Source organism: Sebastes fasciatus, chromosome 1 (genome assembly GCF_043250625.1).
Source record: "Sebastes fasciatus isolate fSebFas1 chromosome 1, fSebFas1.pri, whole genome shotgun sequence".
NCBI classification, from domain to species: domain Eukaryota; kingdom Metazoa; phylum Chordata; class Actinopteri; order Perciformes; family Sebastidae; genus Sebastes; species Sebastes fasciatus.
Genome location: NC_133795.1, coordinates 22,789,712 through 22,813,053, shown reverse-complemented (window position 1 = coordinate 22,813,053; position 23,342 = coordinate 22,789,712). Strand labels below are relative to the sequence as shown.

Genomic DNA, 23,342 nt, shown 5'->3' with positions numbered 1-23,342 from the left:
TAAACCCTCGCTGCTTGGTAAACACCAACATCTTTCAAACTCCACATCTCCAGTTTGTAACGCAGACTTTCTGTTAGACGTTTGTAGTCCACAAACTCAATTTGAGATTACCTTGATGACATCATTATGACATCATCAGGGTTATTATCTCCTCCACAGCCACAAATGACATCATCCAACTGTTTTCACAGGCTGAGTAGAACTAACCATAACCAGTAAACTGATCTTTGTGTGTACCATGAGGGGAGGGACACTTCAAGATAAAAGAAAGACGAGATGTGAATGTGGTCAGTAGATTATATTATTCTCTTTAAAAAAAGACTTCATTACAAGAATTGACTTCATTCATTCAGACAGTCAAAGTCTTTACATGTTCACTGGTCTAAATACGGTTCATCATTCACTGCATAACATGGAACCACTGCAATCTGTTGGGAGATCCGTTTTGAGCGTCTGTACTGATTATGGTCAGTAACGACAAGTCAAATGTAGAAGACACATCTGAGCTACTGAGGTGACAAAAACATGGACGCCTGTGGTGACGAGCTCCAGAAACCTTCAACTGTAGAGGTGATGAACATCAAAATGACTCGTTTTCACAGAAGGATGACACAAATCAAGAGGCGGGGCTGATCTACTCCCTTCATTTGAGTGTGAGCAGTGAAATGTGCCTTAAAACAGACTCTTCCCTCTACGTTAATTAATATACCTGATTCAAAATGTCTGACGTTAGTCGATCAGTCCGTCAACTATCGGACCAAATTTGGTTCAGAAATTCATGGTCCCCAAAAGGATGAGTCCTACTGACTTCTGGCTTTTCCTTTCAGATTGTCCAGCATTTCAGTTAATAACAGGATACTTCTTGGGATGGATGCTAAAACAGCATGCTAACATGCTGAGTATTTGCATGTTTATCACCTTTCAATGATGAGCTTCGACCACAAAAGGGAAGCATGAGGCCAGATGTAACACTATCAGGAACTGTACTATCGGGTCTCCTCAATGTCACTCAGAGAATATTTGGGACATGATGCTGAATCCCTCTAATGGAAAGGAGGAGTTGTGACCCATCCAGTTCAGCGGTGTGGCAGTAGCTGTGGGGTCATTGACATCGTGCTGTCAAGAGCTTTTGAATGTAATTTAATACTTAAAAATCTAATATTATTCTCAAGTGGGTTAGCATAGCTCACAGTTGTCTTCTGTAAATTAAGTCCATTTCTTTATTAAACTCAGTTTTACCTGTGCAATTATATTTTTCCCATATAATAATTGAATACAAGAACAGTTGTGTTAGGCGTGGCTATTTAGTGAACCCAAGTGCAGAACACAGAGACTGAGGCAGGTAATAGATGCAAAGAAATAATTTATTTACAATACTTAATTTCTGATGGCGAGAACTGGGTAGAGCAAGTCAGGCGAGTTTGCTGGCAGAGAGGGGGGGGGAGGAGAGCTGTGTCCAGAGATCCAGAGCTGTGTGCTGAGTCCAGAGATCCAGAGCTGTGTGCTGAGACCAGAGATCCAGAGCTGTGTGCTGAGTCCAAAGATCCAGAAGTCCAGAGCTCTGTGCTGAGTCCAGAGATCCAGAGCTGTATGTGTAGCGGTGCACAGAATGATGTCCCACAGGCTCAGTCTGGTGCTACACATTTATTTAAGATGTTCTGCAAAATGTAAAATAATGCTTTAGGTTGACAATCACTACACATAACAGTGTATTCTACTTCTAACTGGTACACAGAGATTCTCATTATCTCACTTATTCACGCGAGACTTCCCTGTGACGCTCCCTTCACATACACGGCTTCTGTAGCGACACTGATACCTACTGGCGATCTACTGGCACAACACCCTAATAATGACACTGGCAATAAATAACACTGTACCCTAAATTATGACCACATTGAACTCTTTCTTCTTATAAACACATATGAAACATGACAAACTATCTTCACTTGCATTACACCCAAGAAATGGTTCTGTTTTATAACCTACATATGACTGATTATGCCACATATGCTGAGTCCAGAGATCCAGAGGTCCAGAGCTGAGTGCTGAGTCCAGAGAGGTGTGCTAGGTAAACAGGTATGAGACATTCATACAAAAACAGACAAGAGCTTTTCAGATAAGAGGCTTGAACTAGACTGACTTTGGGAACAGAGTCTACGATCTGGCAGCGTGGTGAAGTTGAAGACCAGTATTTGTAGTAGAGTAGATTGATGACGTTTTGCAGCTGCACCACAACCCCTGCACACCAGACTCCACTCCTGCAATCAAGCACAGCACAGCACACACACACACACACACACACACACACACACAAACACACACACAGAGAGAGAGAGAGAGAGAGAGAGAGAGAGAGGGCCTGACAAGTTGTAAATGAGTGAATAAGAGTCATTTTATCTAGTTATGCCTTAGAACAGCTGCACTGTGAGAGAATGAAGCACGGCTGTGGCCCAGAGGGTAGAGCAGGTTGTCCACTAATGGGTTCGATCCCCGGCTGCTCCGGATCACATGTCGATGTGTGCTGGAGCAAGACACTTATCCCTAAATTTCTCCCAAAGGCATAGCCATTGGTGTGTGAATGAGTATTTAGATTAGATCCTAATGGGCAAAGTTGGCACCTTAGCAGCCTCTGCCATGAATGTTGACATATAGTGTAAAGCGCTTTGAGTGGTTGGAAGAATAGAAAAGCGCTATATAAAAGCAAGTCCATTTACCATTTACATGAGTCACACGGCGTAATATTCTTGATTTGATGTTTGTTTTGCGTATTTATTAGTCGCTGGGCTTTAATCAGTTTTCTCTGAAATGTGGTTTGCAGGCGGTAGTTATTATTTTAATTATCATTCATTTCATTTAGTATTTTATATGTATTAATTTTGTTTCATTTATGTATTTTTGTTTATTCATTTATTATTGACTGACTGAATGAATGAATGAATGAATGTGAAATGGTCTATCACGTTCATCAGAACGGTGCTTTTATTTTGAAGTCAGTTCTTACACAGTCTTACTGTAATAAAGATATACACCTACCACAAAACAATAAGGGGGCTGGCTTGACTTTGTTTTTCGAAGTGGAGGCTTGACTGAAGTTCAACTCCACGGAGAGAAGCCACAGAAAGGAAGAAACACTGGGAACACAGGTAACACTGGGATTACTGGAGTACTGGAATACTTCAACCTGCTGCTGATTCAACATAGCCTAGTATAATATATAAACAGGAGATTTAGAGGAGCTAGGCTACGACTCAAAGTGAAAAGTATAACTTTCAACCTTCGGACTGATCGACTGCTCTCTGTGTGTGCTGTGTTTTTATTTTCACTCAGAGACAAAATGGCTTCCAGATCAGAGGAGGATCTCTGTTGTCCTGTCTGCTATGAAATCTTTAAATATCCTGTCCTCCTGTCATGTAGCCACAGCTTCTGTAAAGACTGTCTGAAGAGCTGGTGGAGAGAGAAACAAACACAAGACTGTCCAGTTTGTAAGAGAAGATCTTCAAAGTTGAACCCTCCTCGTAACCTGGCCTTAAAGAACCTGTGTGAGGCCTTCTTACTGGAGAGAGATCAGAGAGGTTCAGAGACTCTCTGCAGTCTGCACTCTGAGAAACTCAGACTCTTCTGTCTGGATCATCAGCAGCCAGTGTGTCTCGTCTGCAGAGATTCAAGGATACATACTGACCACAGATTCAAACCCATCGATGAAGCTGCTCAGGATCACAAACAGGAGCTCCAGAAATCCCTGAAGCCCATTCAGGAGAAACTGGAGCTCTTTAAACAAGTTAAAGGAAACTGTGATCAAACAGCAGAACACATGAAGGTCCAGGCCCGACGCACAGAGAGGAAGATTAAGGAGCAGTTTAAGAAGCTTCACCAGTTTCTAGAAGAGGAAGAGGAGGCCAGGATCTCTGCTCTGAGGGAGGAAGAGGAGCAGAAGAGCCAGATGATGAAGGAGAAGATGGAGGCTCTGAGCAGAGAGATAGCAGCTCTTTCAGACACATTCAGAGCAACAGAGGAGGAGCTGAGAGCTGAAGACGTCTCATTCCTGCACAACTACAAGGCTGCAGTGGAAAGAGTCCAGCAGCGCCCCCTGCTGGAGGATCCACAGCTGCTCTCAGGAGCTCTGATAGACGAGGCCAAACACCTGGGCAACCTGACCTTCAACATCTGGAACAAGATGAAGGAGATGGTCTCCTACACTCCTCTGATTCTGGATCCAAACACTGCTCATCCAGAACTCATCCTGTCTGAAGATCTGACCAGTGTGAGAGGAGGAGAGGAACAGCAGCTTCCTGATAATCCAGAGAGGTTTGATCCTCATTGCGTTGTCCTTGGTTCAGAGGGATTTAGCTCTGGGACTCACAGCTGGGACTTTGAGGTTAGAAATGATCCATCCTGGGGCCTAGGTGTGATGAAGGAGTCTGTCGGGAGAAAGGAACAAATACCGACTGGATTCTGGGAAATATATCTCCATGAAGGAAAGTACAAAGCAGCCTCCCCACCACTCTCAGAAACCGTTCTCTCAGTGAAGAAGCAGCTCCGGAGGATCAGAGTTCATCTGGACTTTGACAAAGGAAAACTGTCTTTCTATGATCTTGATACTAACATAAACATACACACCTTCACACACACATTCACTGAGAGACTGTTTCCATACGTTGAAACTGAGAGTAAACTCCCACTGAAGATATTACCAATGAAGGTCTCTGTATCAACAGGCTTATGGCCTAGTTACTAAATGCATTAGCTAAGCATGCTATATAGCATTATATTCAGGTTGAGTAAGGCTACTCAGAAATGCCATCCTGCATGTCAGTGATACTATACATGTTCTACGAGTTTATATGAAACAGAAAAAATCCTCTATGCAATTTGAAAGTTTTTTGTCCGTACGTCCTCGGGTCTTTGACACAGGGCAAATATCTATATATGACTGAACAGAGGAGTGTCAGTGTTTCAGGAACATAAGAACCATGTTGAGGCAAAATCTGAACATTAGTTCTGTCAGAACATTTACTGATAGTCTTAAATGAAAAAACAATACTTTAAATAATCTGATGTTGAATATTTGCTGCCAATATTGATATATATTGGAAGATATAATTGTGTACATAAATCCATAATATAAACAAACATTGAGTGATTATTTCTGATTTATTAATTACTTTTAAAGTCTTTTTGGGGGAGGAATATGTCTCATTGTAAGTAATCATTATATAATCTTTTGTCAGCCAGTTGATGATTTTTAATATCATTCTTTTATTGTTTTTATTTCATTCTGCACTGTCTATCATTGTGTAAGGAGAGGCACTACTTTCTTTCGAAATTGTGATTTTGATGTAAACTGTCCATTTCTGATTATGTTCTGATCGCTTTGAACCAATTTGAATTATTATTTTAAAACTAATAAACAATCAAATCAAAATGATTTCAGACTCAAATGTGTTCAGAGATTTTGAATATCAATCGTAATATTTTGAGAATACAAGAAAGGGTAATAATGTGTCGACACTGAAGTCATTATATTTAAAAAATAATAATAATAAAGTAATACTATTCAGAAAAAAAAGTTGCAATGTATTGAGAATAAAGCCATAACATTATGAAAATAGAGTCATAATATTATGAGGAAAAAGTCAGAATGTTTTGAGGGAAAAAAGTATTAATATTTTAGGAATTACATATTAGTAGATATTATTATTAATATTTAAATATGTATTTATTTAGAAGTCATATTTCTGTTGTTTACAGTTTGTTGCTTATATGCCACCACAGAAAAGTACAGAGGCTGAGAGCGGCTGTGGTAGTTGAGAATATTTTTAGGCCTGTTAGATCACACAATTTATCTCAAAGTAAATAACATTTGCTCAAATTAAGTTTTATCTCAAACATTGTTTTCTGATGATCAGATTTAATTGTCTCATGTTGAGATAACAAGTGTCTGCTCTTCATGTTCAATATAAGAAAGGTTTCATACTTGAGTTTTTTCCTTTCAGCCACGACAGAATGAAACATCACAGAAGAGACCATAATTGAAGAATAAGACAGTAGGACAACAAAATTACTTTTACGACGACTATTTCTAAAAAAAAAAAAAAAGAATAGAAAAAAACACTAACAATACACAAAAATGATCTTACTCTTATAATATAATATCTGTAAATATACATTTTGATTAATTTCCTAATAATACTCAGACAAAAAAAATGGTGTAATTAAAGCAGCAGATATCCTGACTTTTAGTCCCTAATATAAATATAAAGCTCTGAAAACACTGGATCCTACATTTCCCATGATGCAACCTGATAGTATCTTTCATTAAACCCTCCCTGTTTGGTAAACACCAACATCTTTCAAACTCCACATCTCCAGTTTGTAACGCAGACTTTCTGTTAGACATTTGTAGTCCCCAAACTCAAATTGAGATTACCTTGATGACATCATTATGACATCATCAGGGTTATTATCTCCTCCACAGCCACAAACGACATCATACAACTGTTTTCACAGGCTGAGTAGAACTAACCATAACCAGTAAACTGATCTTTGTGTGTACCATGAGGGGAGTGACACTTCAAGATAAAAAAAAGACGAGATGTGAATGTGGTCAGTAGATTATATTATTCTCTTTAAAAAAAGACTTCATTACAAGAATTGACTTCATTCATTCAGACAGTCAAAGTCTTTACATGTTCAGTGGTCTAAATACCGTTCATCATTCACTGCATAACATGGAACCACTGCAATCTGCTGGGAGATCCGTTTTGAGCGTCTGTACTGTTTATGGTCAGTAACGACAAGTCAAATGTAGAAGACACATCTGAGCTACTGAGGTGACAAAAACATGGACGCCTGTGGTGACGAGCTCCAGAAACCTTCAACTGTAGAGGTGATGAACGTTAAAATGACTCTTCACAGAAGGATGACACAAATCAAGAGGCGGGGCTGATCTACTCCCTTCATTTGAGTGTGAGCAGTGAAATGTGCCTTAAAACAGACTCTTCCCTCTACGTTAATTAATATACCTGATTCAAAATGTCTGTGAGGGCATTAAAACAGTGAAGGTTAAAACACTGGAGGTCAGCAAAAACAGGATCTTCAGGGGTTGTTAAGGTACTCTTTACAAAGGAGCTAAATGCGAGATTGGGAGCATTTCTATCGCCTCCGCACGGCTCTCAACATGGTGGCAACTCGTGGCTAACTGTGCTTACCGTGAAAAAAATGCCAACTGTGCTGGCGGGGGAACCGGATGGTTGGTGCTACGCTTCTGCGATGGTGCAATCGGTCGGGACGGCGTTATCAGCTGTAACCACCGTATGAGATTAGTGCAGAGCGGGAGCCGTGAGCTAGCCAGTAGGGCACGCTCACATGCACTAAAAGCACGCGCAGCCGGACCGGCTATATCAATAAAGCATGTAGAAGCTCTGATTACAACACACACAGAGGGAGAGCGACTTCATTCTCTGCTCAGGTAGACATTACTCCTCTATATCTTTAAATAGCAAATAGTTGTTTGCTGCTATATTAATGCTCTGGATATCATATGGAGCACCTTTAAGAAACACTTAAACATGAATGAAAAATATGTTATTTCAAAGTAGAATGTCCCAGATGCAGCGTGACTCAAATATCTGTAAATATAATTGATAAACTTCAGTTAGTTATAAAAAAACTTGCTACAATTTGTTCACTTTTTACAGTGCAGTAACCAGTTTGGCATTGAAGCGCAGTTTTCTTAATAAAAAAGAAAGAAACGACAAACCTGTCAAGTTCACCAAGGCAGCGAGACATACTTGACACCTGCTCTAGAACTGATTAAAGCTGCACTAATCAATATCTTATATATATATATATATATATATATGTGTTTGCTGGATGTGTAAATAATCAACTCTTTGTTAATATCAATTTTATAAGGTGATAATATGTTGGATGTTGTGTTTACAGTTTGTTCTGCTGCCCCCACCAGGTTATGGCTAGAAAGGATCCGTCTTGTGTAAATATGACGTCGCGTTCTCGTTCGCTGTAATCGGAGCGTGGCGGGAGGTGGAGACCTCGGCGCCCGGCAGAAGTGACTCCCCCTCCGGCCATGAGCAGAGCTTCACCTCGTTGCTCCACCGGTCCTCGCTGGGAGCCAACACTGGCACCACGCTGCTGGAGGGCCAGGCCGTATTGCTTGGCCCGTTGGAGGGAAGGGAGGAACAGGAGAACCAGAACCAGGACTGCGCAGGGCAGACTGTCAGACTCTGCTGCAGTAAAAAAAAAAAAGTTTTCTAAAGGGAATCTGGTGCTCTGAAACATTACCGCTTTTGCCCGTAGAGACCGCCAAAATCAACACAAAATGATAATGAAATTAAAACAATAAAAGACGACCTTAACCTTGAACTTGATTCATGACTTCATTACATTACTAGAACCTCAATCTAAAACAAATCACACACTGCATTCAAATTAACATGTAAAAATGTCACACAGAACTTCAAATGCAACCTTTCCACAAGTGTAGAGATACAGGATGCCTGCAAAACGTAAATACATGAACACTAGCTCTCACAAACACATACAAACTCTCACGAGAGTTTTACACAAGACGGATCCTTTCTAGCCATAACCCTGCCCCCCAACAGGCCATTAATTATCTATATGAATGCAGCTTTAACTGCTATAATCATTGACTAACTATACTAGTTGAATATGTCGGATTAGAAATTCAATTGTCATTAGTCATGATTCCAGCCTCTGCAACAGCAGAGAGTAGTATGATCCTTCAGTGCCTGTTCTGTGTAGCTGTCCAGGAAATGTAAATGCATAGTGAATCTAAACAGCAGTGTTCATATCGCTCTCTAACCCGCTCCCCCATGAATACACTTCACATTAGTCCCTCCACCATCTGACAGACAACCGTATCAGCCCCCTCCCTCACCCACTCTCTCTATTAAAGCAGGGTTCACACAAGACAATTACCGTCCGCCACATTCAGACATTAGTGTTTGATTTTTTACCTGCAGCTCTGACAGAAGTATTAACCTTCCTGCTTTATGACAGATCATGCTTACGCCATCGTGCCTGATTGATGGACGGTGCAGCCAAGCAGGGCTAAAAACGAGTCCAAATCAATTAAAAAAAGAAGAAAAAACCTTCTCCTGTTCTCTTTTATCTCTCCTCCTTCCGTCTGTTCGTCCCTCTCTCTCTCACTCTGGCACAGTTTCGGTGTTTCGTCGAGTTTGTATAAAAGGCGCGGTTGCTTTTCTCCTCTGCCTGCTGCTACATGATGATCCGTGGCTCTGGGACCGACTCGTTGATGGATTTGTGGGGCAGCACGTTGGCACCGTTCAGGTAAAGCTCGTCGTTCACGATCACATCCTCCCCCAACACCGTCACGTTCTCCATGCGAACCTGACGACACAGATCAACCCAGAGAGCATCATCACACCTGACAACAACCATAACAAATATCTACATATCCAACATGAGACGAGAGAGAAAAAAGCAATATCTGATTGTTGACGTTGAGACAAAGCGCAAGTGTTGCAACTCTAATATTGACCTGTTGAATGAGATCTGCTGTATTTGTCATTTGTCAGATTGTAACATTTATAGGTTGGTTTAGGGAGGAGATGAGGGTGTTTCATTTCATGCTTCCAGTGTCCCGTTTTTATTAAATGTGGTACATTTAAAAATCACTAAAAAAAAAGGTAAATCACTAAATGATGCTGGTGACAGTGACTAGCATGGCTAGCTAACATTAGCTTGAGTGGGAGGCTGCTGCAGTAATACAGTCACACATTAACGTTAAAGCAGCATCAGACTGTCGTCTCAGACTAAATCTCAGCCTCTAGATCAAACAGTTGGCTATTAACATGTTGGTTATTTACAGACAACACTTAGCCTAACGGGATTCAATCAAACATGTATAGATGTCTGGATAAGTAATATCCGGCCACTGTGTTGGACGGGGGAAGACTGAAGGGACGTGACGGTGATCAACCTTAACTTATTAAGGTATCACGAACGCTCAGGTTCAGGCAAGGTCGCAAAATAATATATAGTATAAAACAAACATTTGTTTAACAAGAGATGAATGTTTACGAACTTGTCAAAATTACAATTTCAAATTTAAACACACGTCAAATTGCACTGAAGTCTATGGGATCTTCAGTTTTCTATCTCCCAAAAGGGGGCGTGAAGTACTCGTATGTGCCGACAGTGCTTGATGTCGACCATGATGAACCCAAACATCCCTGCTGTCACTCTCAGTGTAAATGTGTTCAGTTCCACTCGGCCCCCGCAGTAATGTATAAACACATTAATGAGTCTGTTCAGACAAGTGATCTCTGCTCAGAGAAGTTTGTCGACCTCGGCCCTTTACTCACCCACTGGCCTACGGAGGAGCTCCACCCCACGATGCAGCTCTCCAGCCAGGAGTGCGATCGAACCCGTGCTCCCTTCATCACCGTACAGCGTTTTATCCTCACGCCGTCCTCCACGACCACGCCGGCACCGATGGTGACATTCGGGCCGATGGTGCAGTTCTCCCCTATCTGTGCAGTCGGGTCCTGCAGAGGGAAGAAATGACGGGGATTATCATCGAGCGTGGTTCTGTATTTGACATGTAGCGCCAATGAGCTGAACTCACAACCAGGACGTTGCCTAGGAAACCGGGCCCCGTGCGTAGCCTCTCGGGAGCGTGTTGTCGTAGTGACTGAAGGTACATACACATCCCTGTCAGGAAGTCTTTAGGCTGACCGATGTCCATCCAGAAACCTGCAGACAGACAGACAGACAGACAGACAGACAGCATAGAGACAGTGAGAGCAGTTAGTTACCATGGAAACAAGGACACAAAACCAGATGTTTCCTTGTGATCTGCAACAGATTAGGTGCTGAGGTCACATGATCAGCAGACACTGACAGGCTGACCAGTTATCACCATCTTTAAAAGGACACCAGTGTCTTTTAATATTCTATCTAGTATTATTTTACATTACTGCAAACCTGAAGAGTTTTTATATTGTTTCCTGCTCACAACTGCATTGCAATGCAATGATCTCACTTCTCTGAAAGAAAGGGAAAGTCAGACGATCAGTCTAAAACCTCAGGATGTGCTTTGGGAAATGATGGGAAATAATGAAGGCTAAATTAATAGATAATTACTCACAAACTCCGATCAAACGGTCAAACTAGGCAGCGCTGATCAAACATGAATCAATATTGTGTTTGAGTCTGAGGGATTTGATTTGCCAGATATAGGCATTACAGTAACAGAATATTGATTCATATTTGATCAGCGCTGCCTAGTTTGACGTTTAATTAGTTTGTGAGTGATTGACAGCTGCCTCTGTTGAATGAACAGCCAATAGGAACGCTCTCTCTCTGAAATGACCTGTGATTGGCCAAAGTCTCCCGTCACGGGCTAGATTTATTTAAAGCCTGAAAACAGAGTCATGAGGAGGTGCAGAAGTCCAGTTTTCTCTCAGAGCACTTGAATTACAATATGCTGAAAGGTTATTATGGAATTTTTGCCCAATGATGCCAAAAATATTCTTCCTACTGCTGCTTTAAATAGTTGTAATTATTCCACTACACCTCTGTGTGTTGAAAAGACAAACGATTCCTCAACGGAAAAGTTACTTGATCTGAAAATCAGTAAACTTGTCATGTGATGATAAAAAGTCTTTGTCGTCATATAGTTAAGTCTGAATCAGCCGAAAGATTTGTTGTTTTGACTCCAGATAAATCTGAAGCCAGCGTTGAAGAACGAAGAACTGCTTCATCGTCATGTGCATTCATAGTTCAGTAAATCTTCTGCAGGAAATCACAAGGACCTTCTGTCATTCTTTCACAGTTTAAAAAGCTGGGAGCTGCTCAGCGTTTGCCCACAGATTCATGAAGGGAAACAAAGCCACTACGAGCCGGACCAGAGTCAGTGACTCGGACCGGTCCACCTGCCTGGACTACAGGGTGGGAGGGAGGTTTAAACTGCTCAGCTGGATGTTTCCACTGCTTCAGACAAAGCTGATCGCTCCCAGAGAGGGACGAGGATCTAGAGATGCACCGATTCCAGATGATGATTCTACTGATTTGGATCACGGTTGGTTCTGATCTACTACTATCTTTATCTGAACACTAGAGAATCTAACAATCTTGAAAACAGTCTTGATCCAGACATCGTGTTTGTGATGTTTTGCTGTTATCGGTGCTTCTCTATAAACGTTTCCTCTCTAGAACTACGGGAGTTCGGGTGTGAAGAAAAGCCCAAACACTTACGTCTGGTAGAGCTGTGAGCTGTGAGACCAGAGCGAGCACACAACACATTCCATTATCGTGTTAACACTGTGTTTCTTACAGCAATAAAATAAATCACTGGGAACATGGTGACATCAATAAAAGGAAGAAAAAAACATTTTGCTTATTGCCGGAGTGGGTAAATATGCTGCTTTATGCAAATACATGTATATATTTATTATTGGAAATCAATTAACAACACAAAACAATGACAAATATTGTCCAGAAACCCTCACAGGTACTGCATTTAGCATAGAAAATATGCTCAAATCATAACATGGCAAACTGAAGCCCAACAGGCAACAACAGCTGTCAGTGTGTCAGTGTGCTGACTTGACTATGACTTGCCCCAAACTGCATGTGATTATCATAAAGTGGGCATGTCTGTAAAGAGGAGACTCGTGGGTACCCATAGAACCCATTTTCATTCACATATCTGGAGGTCAGAGGTCAAGGGACCACTTTGAAAATGGCCATGCCAGTTTTTCCTCGCCAAAATTTTGCTTAAGTTTGGAGCGTTATTTAACCTCCTTCACGACAAGCTAGTATGACATGGTTGGTACAATGGATTCATTAGGTTTTGTAGTTTCATTAATACCAGTATCTTCACTCTGGCTTTTTAAAACTAATTTGCTTTAACGCATTATTATCGCGTTAACTTTGACAGCCCTGGTTATTAGTGACACTCGCATACTGTTTGACATCCATATAAAGTGGTTAAGATCATCTGGTTAAACTGCTGGTTTGTTTCCAACATAACTGATTGTCTCTGCTCGTGTTTATTGGCCTGTCTGACATTTTACTGATGTCACCGTATTATCAGAATAAACCCAAATTTGTAATAAACCAGAATAACCCTCTTAGTGGTATAAAATTTGAGCTGAAACAATGGACAGAAAACTATTTGTCAACAATTTTGATAATCAATTAATTGTTTTAGTCATTTATCATTTAAAAATACCAACCGATTCCTGGTTTCTCTGTTTGATAGTATTGTGATCTGAATATTTTGGGGTTTCGGACTGTTGGCTGGGCAAAACAAGATATTTGAAGATGTCACCGTCTGGATTCAGGGATGAGCATTTTTAATTAATCTGAAAAATAATTGACCGACTGATAATGAAAATATGTGTTAGTTGCACCCATGAATAGAAGGCATGCGTGTACTATAGATTTGTGTTGTAGTCTTGCAGTAGTAGCAGTGATAGTTACCCTGTAGCTCCATGGTGTACAGCTGTCCCTCCTCCGCCATGACAGGAAATATCTCTTTCTCTATGGATGTTGGTCTCAGCTGCACACACACACAAAATAGTCACAAACATAATTAAATGCCAGTAAACATATCAGTATGTAGAAAAATGTATCAGTGAACACCAAAGTATTCTCTAAAGAGCACATTTATGGTTAAACTCCCACTGACTGCACATTTACTTGTTACTTCACCACAAACGGGGGTGGTGGCGATGTGCATGTGTGTGTGTGTGTGTGTGTGTGTGTGTGTGTGTGTGTGTGTGTGTGTGTGTGTTTGTCGTGTGTATGAGTCACCTGGATCCTGCTGAGCATGCTGGGATTAAAGATGTATATGCCGGCGTTGATCTTGTTGGAGACGAAGACCTGCGGTTTCTCGACGAAGCGATGTATCCTGCCGCTGTCCGCCTCAAACACCACCACGCCGTACTTAGAGGGCTCCTCCACCCTCGTTACCTTCGCACAAACAAACACACTATCAGTTTATTTGCTGGTTGGGTTTGATTGCTGGAGCTCTGACTCTGCTGAGGTGCAGTCCAACATTATCATAATTAATGATGAGTGAAACTGGAGCAGAACCAAAAACTGAATTCAATAATTAAACTAAAAAAAACTTTTTTCACAATGAAAACTGAACCAAAATTATAATCAATCCACATTCTATTTAAATAGACTGAAATTAAGTTAACATATTTGTTCTCCAATGTCTTATTTTATCTTTGAATCTAAATGTTTTCTCTTTAATTTCCAGAAAAATGTCCAAATCTAGAATTAATCCACTGGATATCAGTAAAACATTGAAGTATCATATAATTCTGTAATGACACTTACTTACACAAACTTAAAAGACCAATATGTAATATATTTACTGTAATAAATCCTAAAATGACCATGATATGTCATCAGAGATTAAGGAAACATGCTGAATTGAAATACTGGCTCCTCCGACAACAACACTACAGCCCGTATATGTTCTCCTTTGAAATTTCCATTCTGGTCCTGAACATCTGTTTTTGTTTTGGCCGGTGTGATCCCGTCCTCTGCCCATGTGGACACCCCGTTAACCACATATGAAACAAATCAGCATGCAAACAGCCGTCTGCAGCCATGGAGGCAAGCCAACGAACTGGATCAACAGAGATAATGTTAACATTAGATTCTATCCGACCTGAAAAGCCTCGGCAAATCTCTCTGTGGTCCGTGTGCAGCTGGGTTATCAAGGCAGCGAGCATTTGAGACACACAGCTGGTGAAGTGATTCCGACTAACGCTGTGATGCTAACACAGGCTAAACGCTATCACTTACACCGGAGGAGTGGACGGGCCACGGCTCCAATGTTTTGAAATTGGACTGCTGTTTGCCATTTCAAAAAGATAGCTGTCAGTATTTTATATTGTTCCTTTAAGATTTAAACTTTTAATTTAGACATTTTTTCCTTTTTCTTTTTGAAATGTAATTATTACCTCATTATCCTGAGTACAATATAATACTTGGTAATATTGGTCTCCAGCACTCTGGTCTTCAGTCCAAAACAGTGAGAAACAACCACCAGATTCACCCTGTTTCTGTCACAGTGGTCAACTTTCCTCTAGAAGAGCTCAAAAAACGGCAGAATCTGACTGGACAATCTGTAGCAGTTGTCAGTCTGCGTCTGAACAGTGTTACTCAGGAAAGACACTTTGTACAGTCTCTGTCTGTCTCACCACGATGGTTCCCTCCTTGCCGTGGTTGTGGTGGAACTGCAGCAGATCTTTGAAGGGGAAATCACAGATGACGTCCGAGTTGAGGACGAAGAACGGCTCGTTGTCGACATTCAGCAGCTCCCGAGCCAACGCCAGGGGGCCCGCTGCACACAAACACATTCATTTCTCATTTTTATCAATTATATCAAACTTTCAGTCCTCATGGATCTGACACTACGATATACTGCAACTACACAAACTGAAAGCCTACGTTGGACTCTCAAACACTGTCCGAAAGTCGTTCAAGTCCTATCTGCAGGTCAGAAACTACAATATATGACCAAAAGTATGTGGACCGCCCTGTGTGTACCTTTGGTCTGTGCCTCGTAGTTCCCATGAGAGAAATCTTAATGCTACAGCATACAATATATATTTCAAGCAATAGTGCACTTTCAACTTTGTGGCAACAGTTTGGGGAAGGCTTGTGCACAAGCTCTGAAAAAGCGAGTTTTTCATGATATGTCCCCTTTAATGAGCTAAAATCAGACACTTATTGTTAAGTTGTTTTATCTGATTCCTTGTGACGGTTGAATGTCCAAGAAAATTACTATATATATATATATAATTACACTATGATAGAAGTTCACCGCTCTCTTGTGGGATTCATAGGACAATATTACATTGTAGATACATAGATTCTCCAGGCTCTCACTATTTCAATCACTGGACACTTTTAAAATGTACTTTGCTGTGGTGCAGAGACAGTTTCCTGTCTGTAGTGAAGGAAAACTCACCAGTTCCCAGAGGCTCCTTCTCATGAGACAGAGAGATACGAATCCCAAGCTGAAGAGAAAACAGACTCATTCAGGATATACTGCAGACTGAGCACATTAATCAGTTCTGTAATACTCAATATACAAAATGTTCATAAACAATTGAGCTGCCAGGGTGTCATGGTTTACCCGATTCCAAACAAGAGGATAAAAATACAAGTCACTCGCTCTGAGTAAAGCAATAAATCAAGTGAGAAGTAGGCTCATTTTCTCATAGACTTCTATACAATCAGACTCCTTTTTGCAACCAGAGGAGTCGCCTCTTTGTCTATATTGTTGATTAATCTGAAAAAAATGTCTGATAAACAATAAACACTTTAGAAAATAGTCAAAATGTTCATCAGAAGTTCAAGCTGACATCTTCAAATGCTATATTTTGTTCAACCAAGCGACCAAAACTCAACGATATTCAATCTACAATTATATAAAGCCACAAATCTTCAAATTGTATGCTGCAACCAGAGAACTGTTGACAATTACTTGATTATCAAATTTGCTATTGAATAATTTTCTGTTGATCAACTAATCTATTAATTGATGAATTGTTGCAGCAGTAAACTACATATCAAGTCAGACTTTAACTTTAAATAATAAAGTGTTAGAAAATATTTAATATCAAAAGGCAAAACAGCAGAAAAATAGACTGAGGTGGAAATCTGCGCACAAGGATGAAAAGAACTATACAGTTAAATCTCAGTAAAGATGTGTTCACGGTAACAATACTGCTTCCCTGTGGTCTTCAAAATAAAAGGGAGAAAGCGGGATTAGATTGTTTTAAGGTGATGTAATCTGTTATCTAATCTTCACTTCCACTAAATAAAAGCAGCATGGATTGAGAGACTGCTTTAACAGTATGCTGCACATCATAGATTAACAATCGAGCATTTAGAGCAGCAGCAAAACGTCCACACTGGAAGGGGATGTTGAATTTTGAAGTATCATGATGCTTGATAGACAAAAAAAATCTCTCTCTCTTTCTCTTGTAAGGTGGCAGAGGCAGAGGTCAAATCTCAGAGAATAAACAAAAACTGCCTGAATGACTTGAACACCACTATGGGTACGAGGAAACATATGTTTACTGGTGATTTGTGTGAACTAACCTTTCAGGAAAAGTTAATGAACTGTCCATTGATTACTATTAAAACACCCAGTGTGTGTTGTGAGTGCTGATGTGTATGACAGCTGTAATAGTGCGTTAGTGTGCGATGGTTTGTTGTACGTACTCTCTCCTCCTGGACTCTCATCTCTCTCTCCAGCAGATCTGACATGTAGCTCACCGCCAGAATCACATGGTCCACCCCGGCCTGCACACACGTACACAGAAAGCGAAAGAGACAAGGTGACCGACTACCTTCAACAAACTCCAAAAGAAACGTCAGCAGTCAAGTTTAAGTGTGTTAGACTTTAGAGCTCCTGACTAGAGAGGGGAGCAGCTGAGTTGGAGCTCACTGAACGCCGCCGCCTCCTCCTCCGTACCTTGACCAGTGCCTCCACCTGGTGCAGCAGGATGGGTTTGTTGCAGAAGTCCACCAGCGGTTTGGGGACGCTCAGAGTTAGCGGTCGCAGCCGGGTCCCGTAACCCCCAACCAGGATCAAAGCCTTCATGCTTCTGCCGTTATCAACCGTCAGCAGGGTGATCACAGCTCATCAACGACGAGACAGCAACCAGCCTGAACAGGAGAGAGGAGGGTTACAGTGACTGACGAAGCAATGATAAGGTTGCATCAAATATGACACGCCGGTTTCTGTGATAGATTATCGATTTTAAGAAACCACAACTCTGAAAGCAGCGGCTGCCTGATAGGTACAAAGAACACATTCATCACCTTCAGCGTTTAAAGTCCTGCTAACTGCCTCCAGACGCTCAAATTGTTGCACAGAACAAACATTATCAGTGATATTGGTATATATTGATGTTGTTTATATTTTCATTAGGACAGTGATGTGATTAAAATATTGTATTTGTAAAATGTACCTTAAAAGGGAGATTTGTCAAGTATTTAATACTCTTATCAACATGGGAATGGACAAATATGCTTGTGCTGACTTGACTATGACTTGCCCCAAACTGCATGTGATTATCATAAAGTGGGCATGTCTGTAAAGGGGAGACTTATGGGTACCCATAGAACCCATTTTCATTCCCATATCTTGAGGTCAGAGGTCAAAGGACCCCTTTGAAAATGACCATGACAGTGTTTCCTTGCAACATTTAGCGTAAGTTTGAAACATTAGTATTACATACTTGGTACCAATATATTCTTTAGGTTTTCTAGTTTCATATGATGCCAGTATCTTCACTCTAGCTTTAAAACTGAGCCCGCTACAACCTAAAAATCGCAAGTTGTCTTAAAGAAATTAGTGGCATTAAAACAAATTTGCATTAACTTTGACAGCCTAATTTCCATAAAAAAATAACATGTTAACATTGCAGTTGTAATTTGAGAAACTGGTTAAAAATATTTTTGACGTGATATTTTTCCACCCAGATGGTTTGAAGAGTCTTTGAGGATTTGGGAAACACATATTCAGAACAGCTGTAAGCTTTGTTAAACAACCTTCTGGGCCTTTCATCGATCATTGGGTATTTACTTTTGGCAGAATTAGATGCTCATCTCTGTGACTCAAATGCAATAGTAAGATATGAGAGGCACAAACTGCGGCTAGATGGTACCAAAACTGACTCACTGGGACAACAAAACGTCAGGAAGGGTCACTACACTCGGTGTTGTTCAACAGATCAAGTTTTGCCCCCTAATAGTTTTATCAGTCCGTGCTTGTAGCTAGGCTTAAAGGGGAATTACGGACAAAATTCATACATGTTATTCCTATGGTCTAAGACAGTTAAAAAAATATTAGTAAACATGAACATCTCTCTCCCAAATCTAAAAACTAGAGGGCTAAAACTCAAACTTGTGATGTCACAGGGTATAAAGTGTGGATCTGCTCCATAGACAATGAACTGGGAGAGATGTTATAGATGACACTGAGAGCACCCAGAGGAATGATCTGAGTATATGGGAACATTTTCTCTTTCACAACTGACAACGCTACACTAGAATAAAGCTCATATGGTTTCAAAAAATAAAACAAACATTCTCTGGGTCCATTAAATCAGGCTCCCATTCATTGGATGTGCAGCTTAATTCATTAAAATAAAGATTAAACATGACAATTAACTTTGGTCTTTGTTGTTATTTGATAACCACTAATAAATAAAACAATTTGTACAGGGGCAAGTAAAAATTGACTTTGGGCAAGTACATTTCTGACTAACTTGCCCGACCAGGAAAGTGAGAAAAGCATTAACGTTAAACCCTGCATACTTGTCAGCTTGCATTCTTGTTTGGGTCAAGAGACTGATTTGCATGTTGTAAAACTAGCCAAGCCAGAATCCCCTTTTCAACTATGTATTAACCACTTTAGGGTTGCAACTAACGATCGTCTATATTGTTAATTAATCTGATGATTATTTTTTGCGACAAAACAATGCACACTTAAGAAAATAGTGAAACCATACAACAAATTGTTGTAGGAGTAAACTACATATCAAGTCAGACTTTGATTTACAATAAAATGGTGTTATAAAATATGTATTTTATTAGAAAATATTTTATATCAAAAGGTGAAACAGCGGAAAAAGACTGGAAATCAGTGCACATAGAGGAAAAAAAACTGTACAGTGAAAGCTCAGCTAAGATCTATGGTTAACATGTGTTCAATAGTGCTTCCCTCTGGCCTTCAAAATAAAAGAGGGTAGGGGGGATCAGACTCTCTTAAGGTGATATAATCTGTTATCTGATCTCTACCTTCACGTTGTAAAACTTGTTTAAACTGTACTCCACCGTATAACAAGTTTTGGTTTTAGTAGAAGAGGGGGAAGAGGAGTCTGTGAGGGATTAATGGTTTCAAAAACAGGGTGAGGTGTGTTGAACAAAAACATTTGCTTATTTCTCAGAGTAAAATTGTAATGATTCATTCAGAAAGTTTAAACAAGAGGTTTCAAAAGTGACTGTGACTGTGACACACAGTCCCCCTCCTTAGTTGCTTAGTTTCACTCAATTCCTGGATGTCTATGGGGTCATGGTTATGTTATTTGATCCCATAGACACTCAACAATTGAGCCAAGATAGCCTAATATTACTGTTTGACATAACTTCAGACTTCATCAAATACATAACAAAAAGGTCTGTCCTGAGGTATTTATTAGTTTCTGACTCTGAAAGGAAAAACAGTCAAATTTGATCTTCTTTTTATAGCTAATGTAATAACTAAAGTTAAAAAAAATGTTTCACTTCCAGAGCCCCCACGAAACTATCTGGAGTAGGGATGCACCGATACCGGATCGGATATCGGGCCGATACTGACTCAAATAACTGGATCGGGTATCGGTGACAATGGGGCCGATCTATTCAATCCAGTTCTATGTGTATATACCATATACATTATATACTGCCATTTTAATTTCTGTTTAAGTTTTGAACAATTTGTCGCTGCATTAAAAGTTTTTTTACACCTGAATTGTAACTCCTGATAATTTTGTTTCGTTTTACAAAGTTAGGAAAACAATGTTTAAATCAAGTCTGATGTTTCCTTATACATAACAGAATAATCCTGCTCACTTCCACACAGTGAGGCATAAAGCTTATTTTTTATTTTTTTAATAATATGTTTATTGGGTTTTCTTATTTTCACAAATACAACAATAAGAATAATAAAAAAAAAATTTAAAAAACAAACACTGGTACAGCTCAGATCAAAAAAATATATAAAGGAGGTCATAGGAAATAGGATCTATGAGTTCATGTTCAAGAGACTCCTTGTGAGATAATGGAGGACAGATCAGGTCCAATATAATTCAGATAGGGCTGCCAAATATTGTAGAACTGATCTACTTTGGCATGTAGAATATTTGTAAGATATTCCAAATCTCAAATATCACTTTTCGCCAGCCCTGGACAGACGGTTTCTTATCACTAATCCACTGTAGTAATATACTGTATATTTTTCTAGCAGCAAATGTAAAAATGTTATATAACCTTTTGGCATACAGCTTATTGATTAAAGAGTGGTATCGGATTCGGTACTCGGTATCGGCCGATAAACAAAGCCCAGGTATCGGTATCGGTGCATCCCTGGGAGCCCCCCTGAGGAGGCCCTCCTCACACTATGAACACCTCTGGGGAAAGACAACAGGTGAGTTCATTCATTCTTTAAGGAAGTGTGGCTGTACTCTCATGATCTTTTAGTTTCCTTATAGTTTTTCTTTTGTTCCTTTTCCCTGATGATGGGCCTTGAGGCTAAATGGTTGTGGAAGATGTGTATGAATGTGAAATTTATATATGTTTTGGAAAATCTGAATGTTATTAGTGTAACACAAATATGATGTTGTATATATAGTATGTATGGGATAAATGTAATGTACTTGATTTCAGACCCCGGGAAGACTAGCTGGTGGTGTCAGCTAATGGGGATCCTTTTTAAATAAATAAATAAATAAATAAAATAGTATCAACAAAACATACACATGTGATAAAACGAGGTTAAAGGTTACTCAGAGGTAGAAACACACATTAAAGCAGATACTAGTTTAGGCACATCTCCAGCAGCTAAACTAGCTGTTTCAGCCACACAGTGATACTGTGTGTAGTATAAACTATAAACTATAAACTATAAACTCAACTATAAGTGATGATCACTGACTGTGCTCATGTAAATGAACTTCCAGTGATTGTATTAGCCCATGTTAGCTCCTCAGCTCAGCTAGTTTACAGATGACTTGAGTTACAGCCTTTAACCACAGATACACAGACAGATAGATATAGAGTCTCCTGCTGCTGCATTCAGTCTGTGTGAAGCTGAATAACGAGGATGAAAGACTTACTTTAAGGGTTTTGTGCAGCAGAAGTCTCCAGGAGGTTTGTGAATGACTGAATCTCTGATAATGACACGTAAGATAGTTCAAATCCGGATTCCTTGTTTAGTTTCCTGTCGAGCCGCTCAGCGTCACGTCACACAACATGACAACGTCACACAACGTGATAACGTCACACATCCGGTCCAGAGGTTCAAAATAAAACATTCAAGATTCAAGATGTTTATTGTCACGCCGGTTACACAGGCACATTCGTGTGAAATACTTTTTGCTGGGAAGCTCCATTAAAATAATAAGTTATATTACAATTACATAACAATTACATTTACATTACAATTATTAAAGGAAATGCTTTGTACAAGGGCATATTAAGAACATATACATTAAGAATATATACAGTATATACAGTATAAGATATATTTTGGTGTGAGAAGGTGTCGTATGAATTATCTATTTAAAAGGCTGATAGCCTGGGTGAAAAAACTGTTCCTCAGTCTGCTGGTGAGAGTCCTGGGGGTCCTGTATCTTCTACCAGAGGGCAGGAGGGAGAACAGGCTGTTGTGTGGGGGGGGGGGTGTTGTCCTTAATGAACCTCAGGGACTTCCTGAGGCACCGCTGGGTGTACAGCTCCTGCAGGCTGGGCAGCTCGCACCCAGTGATGTGTTGGGCCAAAAGCACCCCTTTGTTCTGTTATTCCAGAGGTCAGCGACCTTTACCATCAAAAGAGCCATTTTAGGCAACAACAACAAAAAAATCTGTCTGGAGCTGCAAAATATTTGAGCATTGTGACGAAGGTGTAACGCAGTTTATAGTCTAAGTAGATAGTATATAAGTCTAATGCAGTGAGGGCAAAAGAGCAAATGTGCTACGAAGTATTAGGGCCACTTTTAGGGAAAAAACATCAGATTTACAGTATAAAGTCATAATATTATGAGAAAAAAGTCGTAATATTACGAGAATAAAGTCATAACTTTACGAGAACAAGAGTCGTAATATTACGAAAATAAAGTCATAACTTTACGAGAAAAAAAGTCGTAATATTAGAAGAATAAAGTCATAACTTTATGAGAAAAAGTCGTAATATTATGAGAATAAAGTCATAACTTTACCAGAAAAAGTCGTAATATTACGAGAATAAAGTCATAACTTTACGAGAAAAAAAGAAAATAACACATAAAATTATGACTTTATAAAATTATGACCTTATTTTCATAATATTACAACTTTTTTCTCGTAAACCTATGACTTTAAACATGAAAAAAACAGTGCAGTGCACTGTTTTTTTCATGTTGGCTAGGTGTGTCTTGGACAAAGGAATGGGGATTATGTACCCAGCTAGAAAATAAAAATTCCAATATGCATCACAATACAGCAATATGTAATTACAATCACCTAGAAAAATAAATAAATTACATTGTA

At 39.8% G+C, this 23,342-nt stretch overlaps 2 protein-coding genes and 1 long non-coding RNA gene across 4 annotated transcripts; 1 reads left to right on the top strand and 2 right to left on the bottom strand.

The window, feature by feature from the left end:
* Positions 1-1,512: 1,512 nt before the first annotated feature.
* On the bottom strand, positions 1,513-3,162 carry LOC141769179 (uncharacterized). Of its 2 annotated transcripts, none has more exons than XR_012594273.1 (3): positions 3,037-3,162; positions 1,990-2,261; positions 1,513-1,658 (listed from the first exon to the last, which is right to left on the bottom strand). It is a non-coding gene; the product is annotated as an uncharacterized LOC141769179 (long non-coding RNA). The 2 variants fall into 2 exon arrangements; XR_012594272.1 differs by having other exon boundaries at positions 1,545-1,658; positions 2,144-2,261.
* LOC141769158 (nuclear factor 7, ovary-like) lies at positions 3,059-5,445 on the top strand. Its single transcript, XM_074637943.1, has 2 exons — positions 3,059-3,146; positions 3,331-5,445. Exon 2 carries the CDS (start codon positions 3,338-3,340, stop codon positions 4,736-4,738), a length of 1,401 nt encoding a protein of 466 aa, XP_074494044.1. The 5' UTR covers positions 3,059-3,146; positions 3,331-3,337; the 3' UTR covers positions 4,739-5,445.
* Positions 5,446-6,602: 1,157 nt separating this feature from the next.
* Positions 6,603-22,076, bottom strand: gmppb (GDP-mannose pyrophosphorylase B). Its single transcript, XM_074637984.1, has 10 exons — positions 21,933-22,076; positions 17,525-17,718; positions 17,272-17,352; positions 16,010-16,058; positions 15,237-15,379; positions 13,831-13,989; positions 13,498-13,576; positions 10,637-10,764; positions 10,374-10,556; positions 6,603-9,396 (listed from the first exon to the last, which is right to left on the bottom strand). Exons 2-10 carry the CDS (start codon positions 17,651-17,653, stop codon positions 9,265-9,267), a joined length of 1,083 nt encoding a protein of 360 aa, XP_074494085.1. The 5' UTR covers positions 17,654-17,718; positions 21,933-22,076; the 3' UTR covers positions 6,603-9,264.
* Positions 22,077-23,342: the final 1,266 nt, after the last annotated feature.

What these genes read in the sequence shown, in the direction of transcription:
- LOC141769158 (XM_074637943.1), top strand. Translation starts at nt 3,338, where the DNA reads ATGGCTTCCAGATCAGAGGAGGATCTCTGTTGTCCTGTCTGCTATGAA.
- gmppb (XM_074637984.1), bottom strand. Translation starts at nt 17,653, where the DNA reads ATGAAGGCTTTGATCCTGGTTGGGGGTTACGGGACCCGGCTGCGACCG. An exon ending in AGGTGGAGGCACTGGTCAAG is followed by an intron (nt 17,353 to 17,524) that starts GTACGGAGGAGG and finishes ACGTGTGTGCAG; the next exon opens with GCCGGGGTGGACCATGTGAT. An exon ending in GCAAGGAGGGAACCATCGTG is followed by an intron (nt 13,990 to 15,236) that starts GTGAGACAGACA and finishes GTTTGTGCGAAG; the next exon opens with GTAACGAGGGTGGAGGAGCC.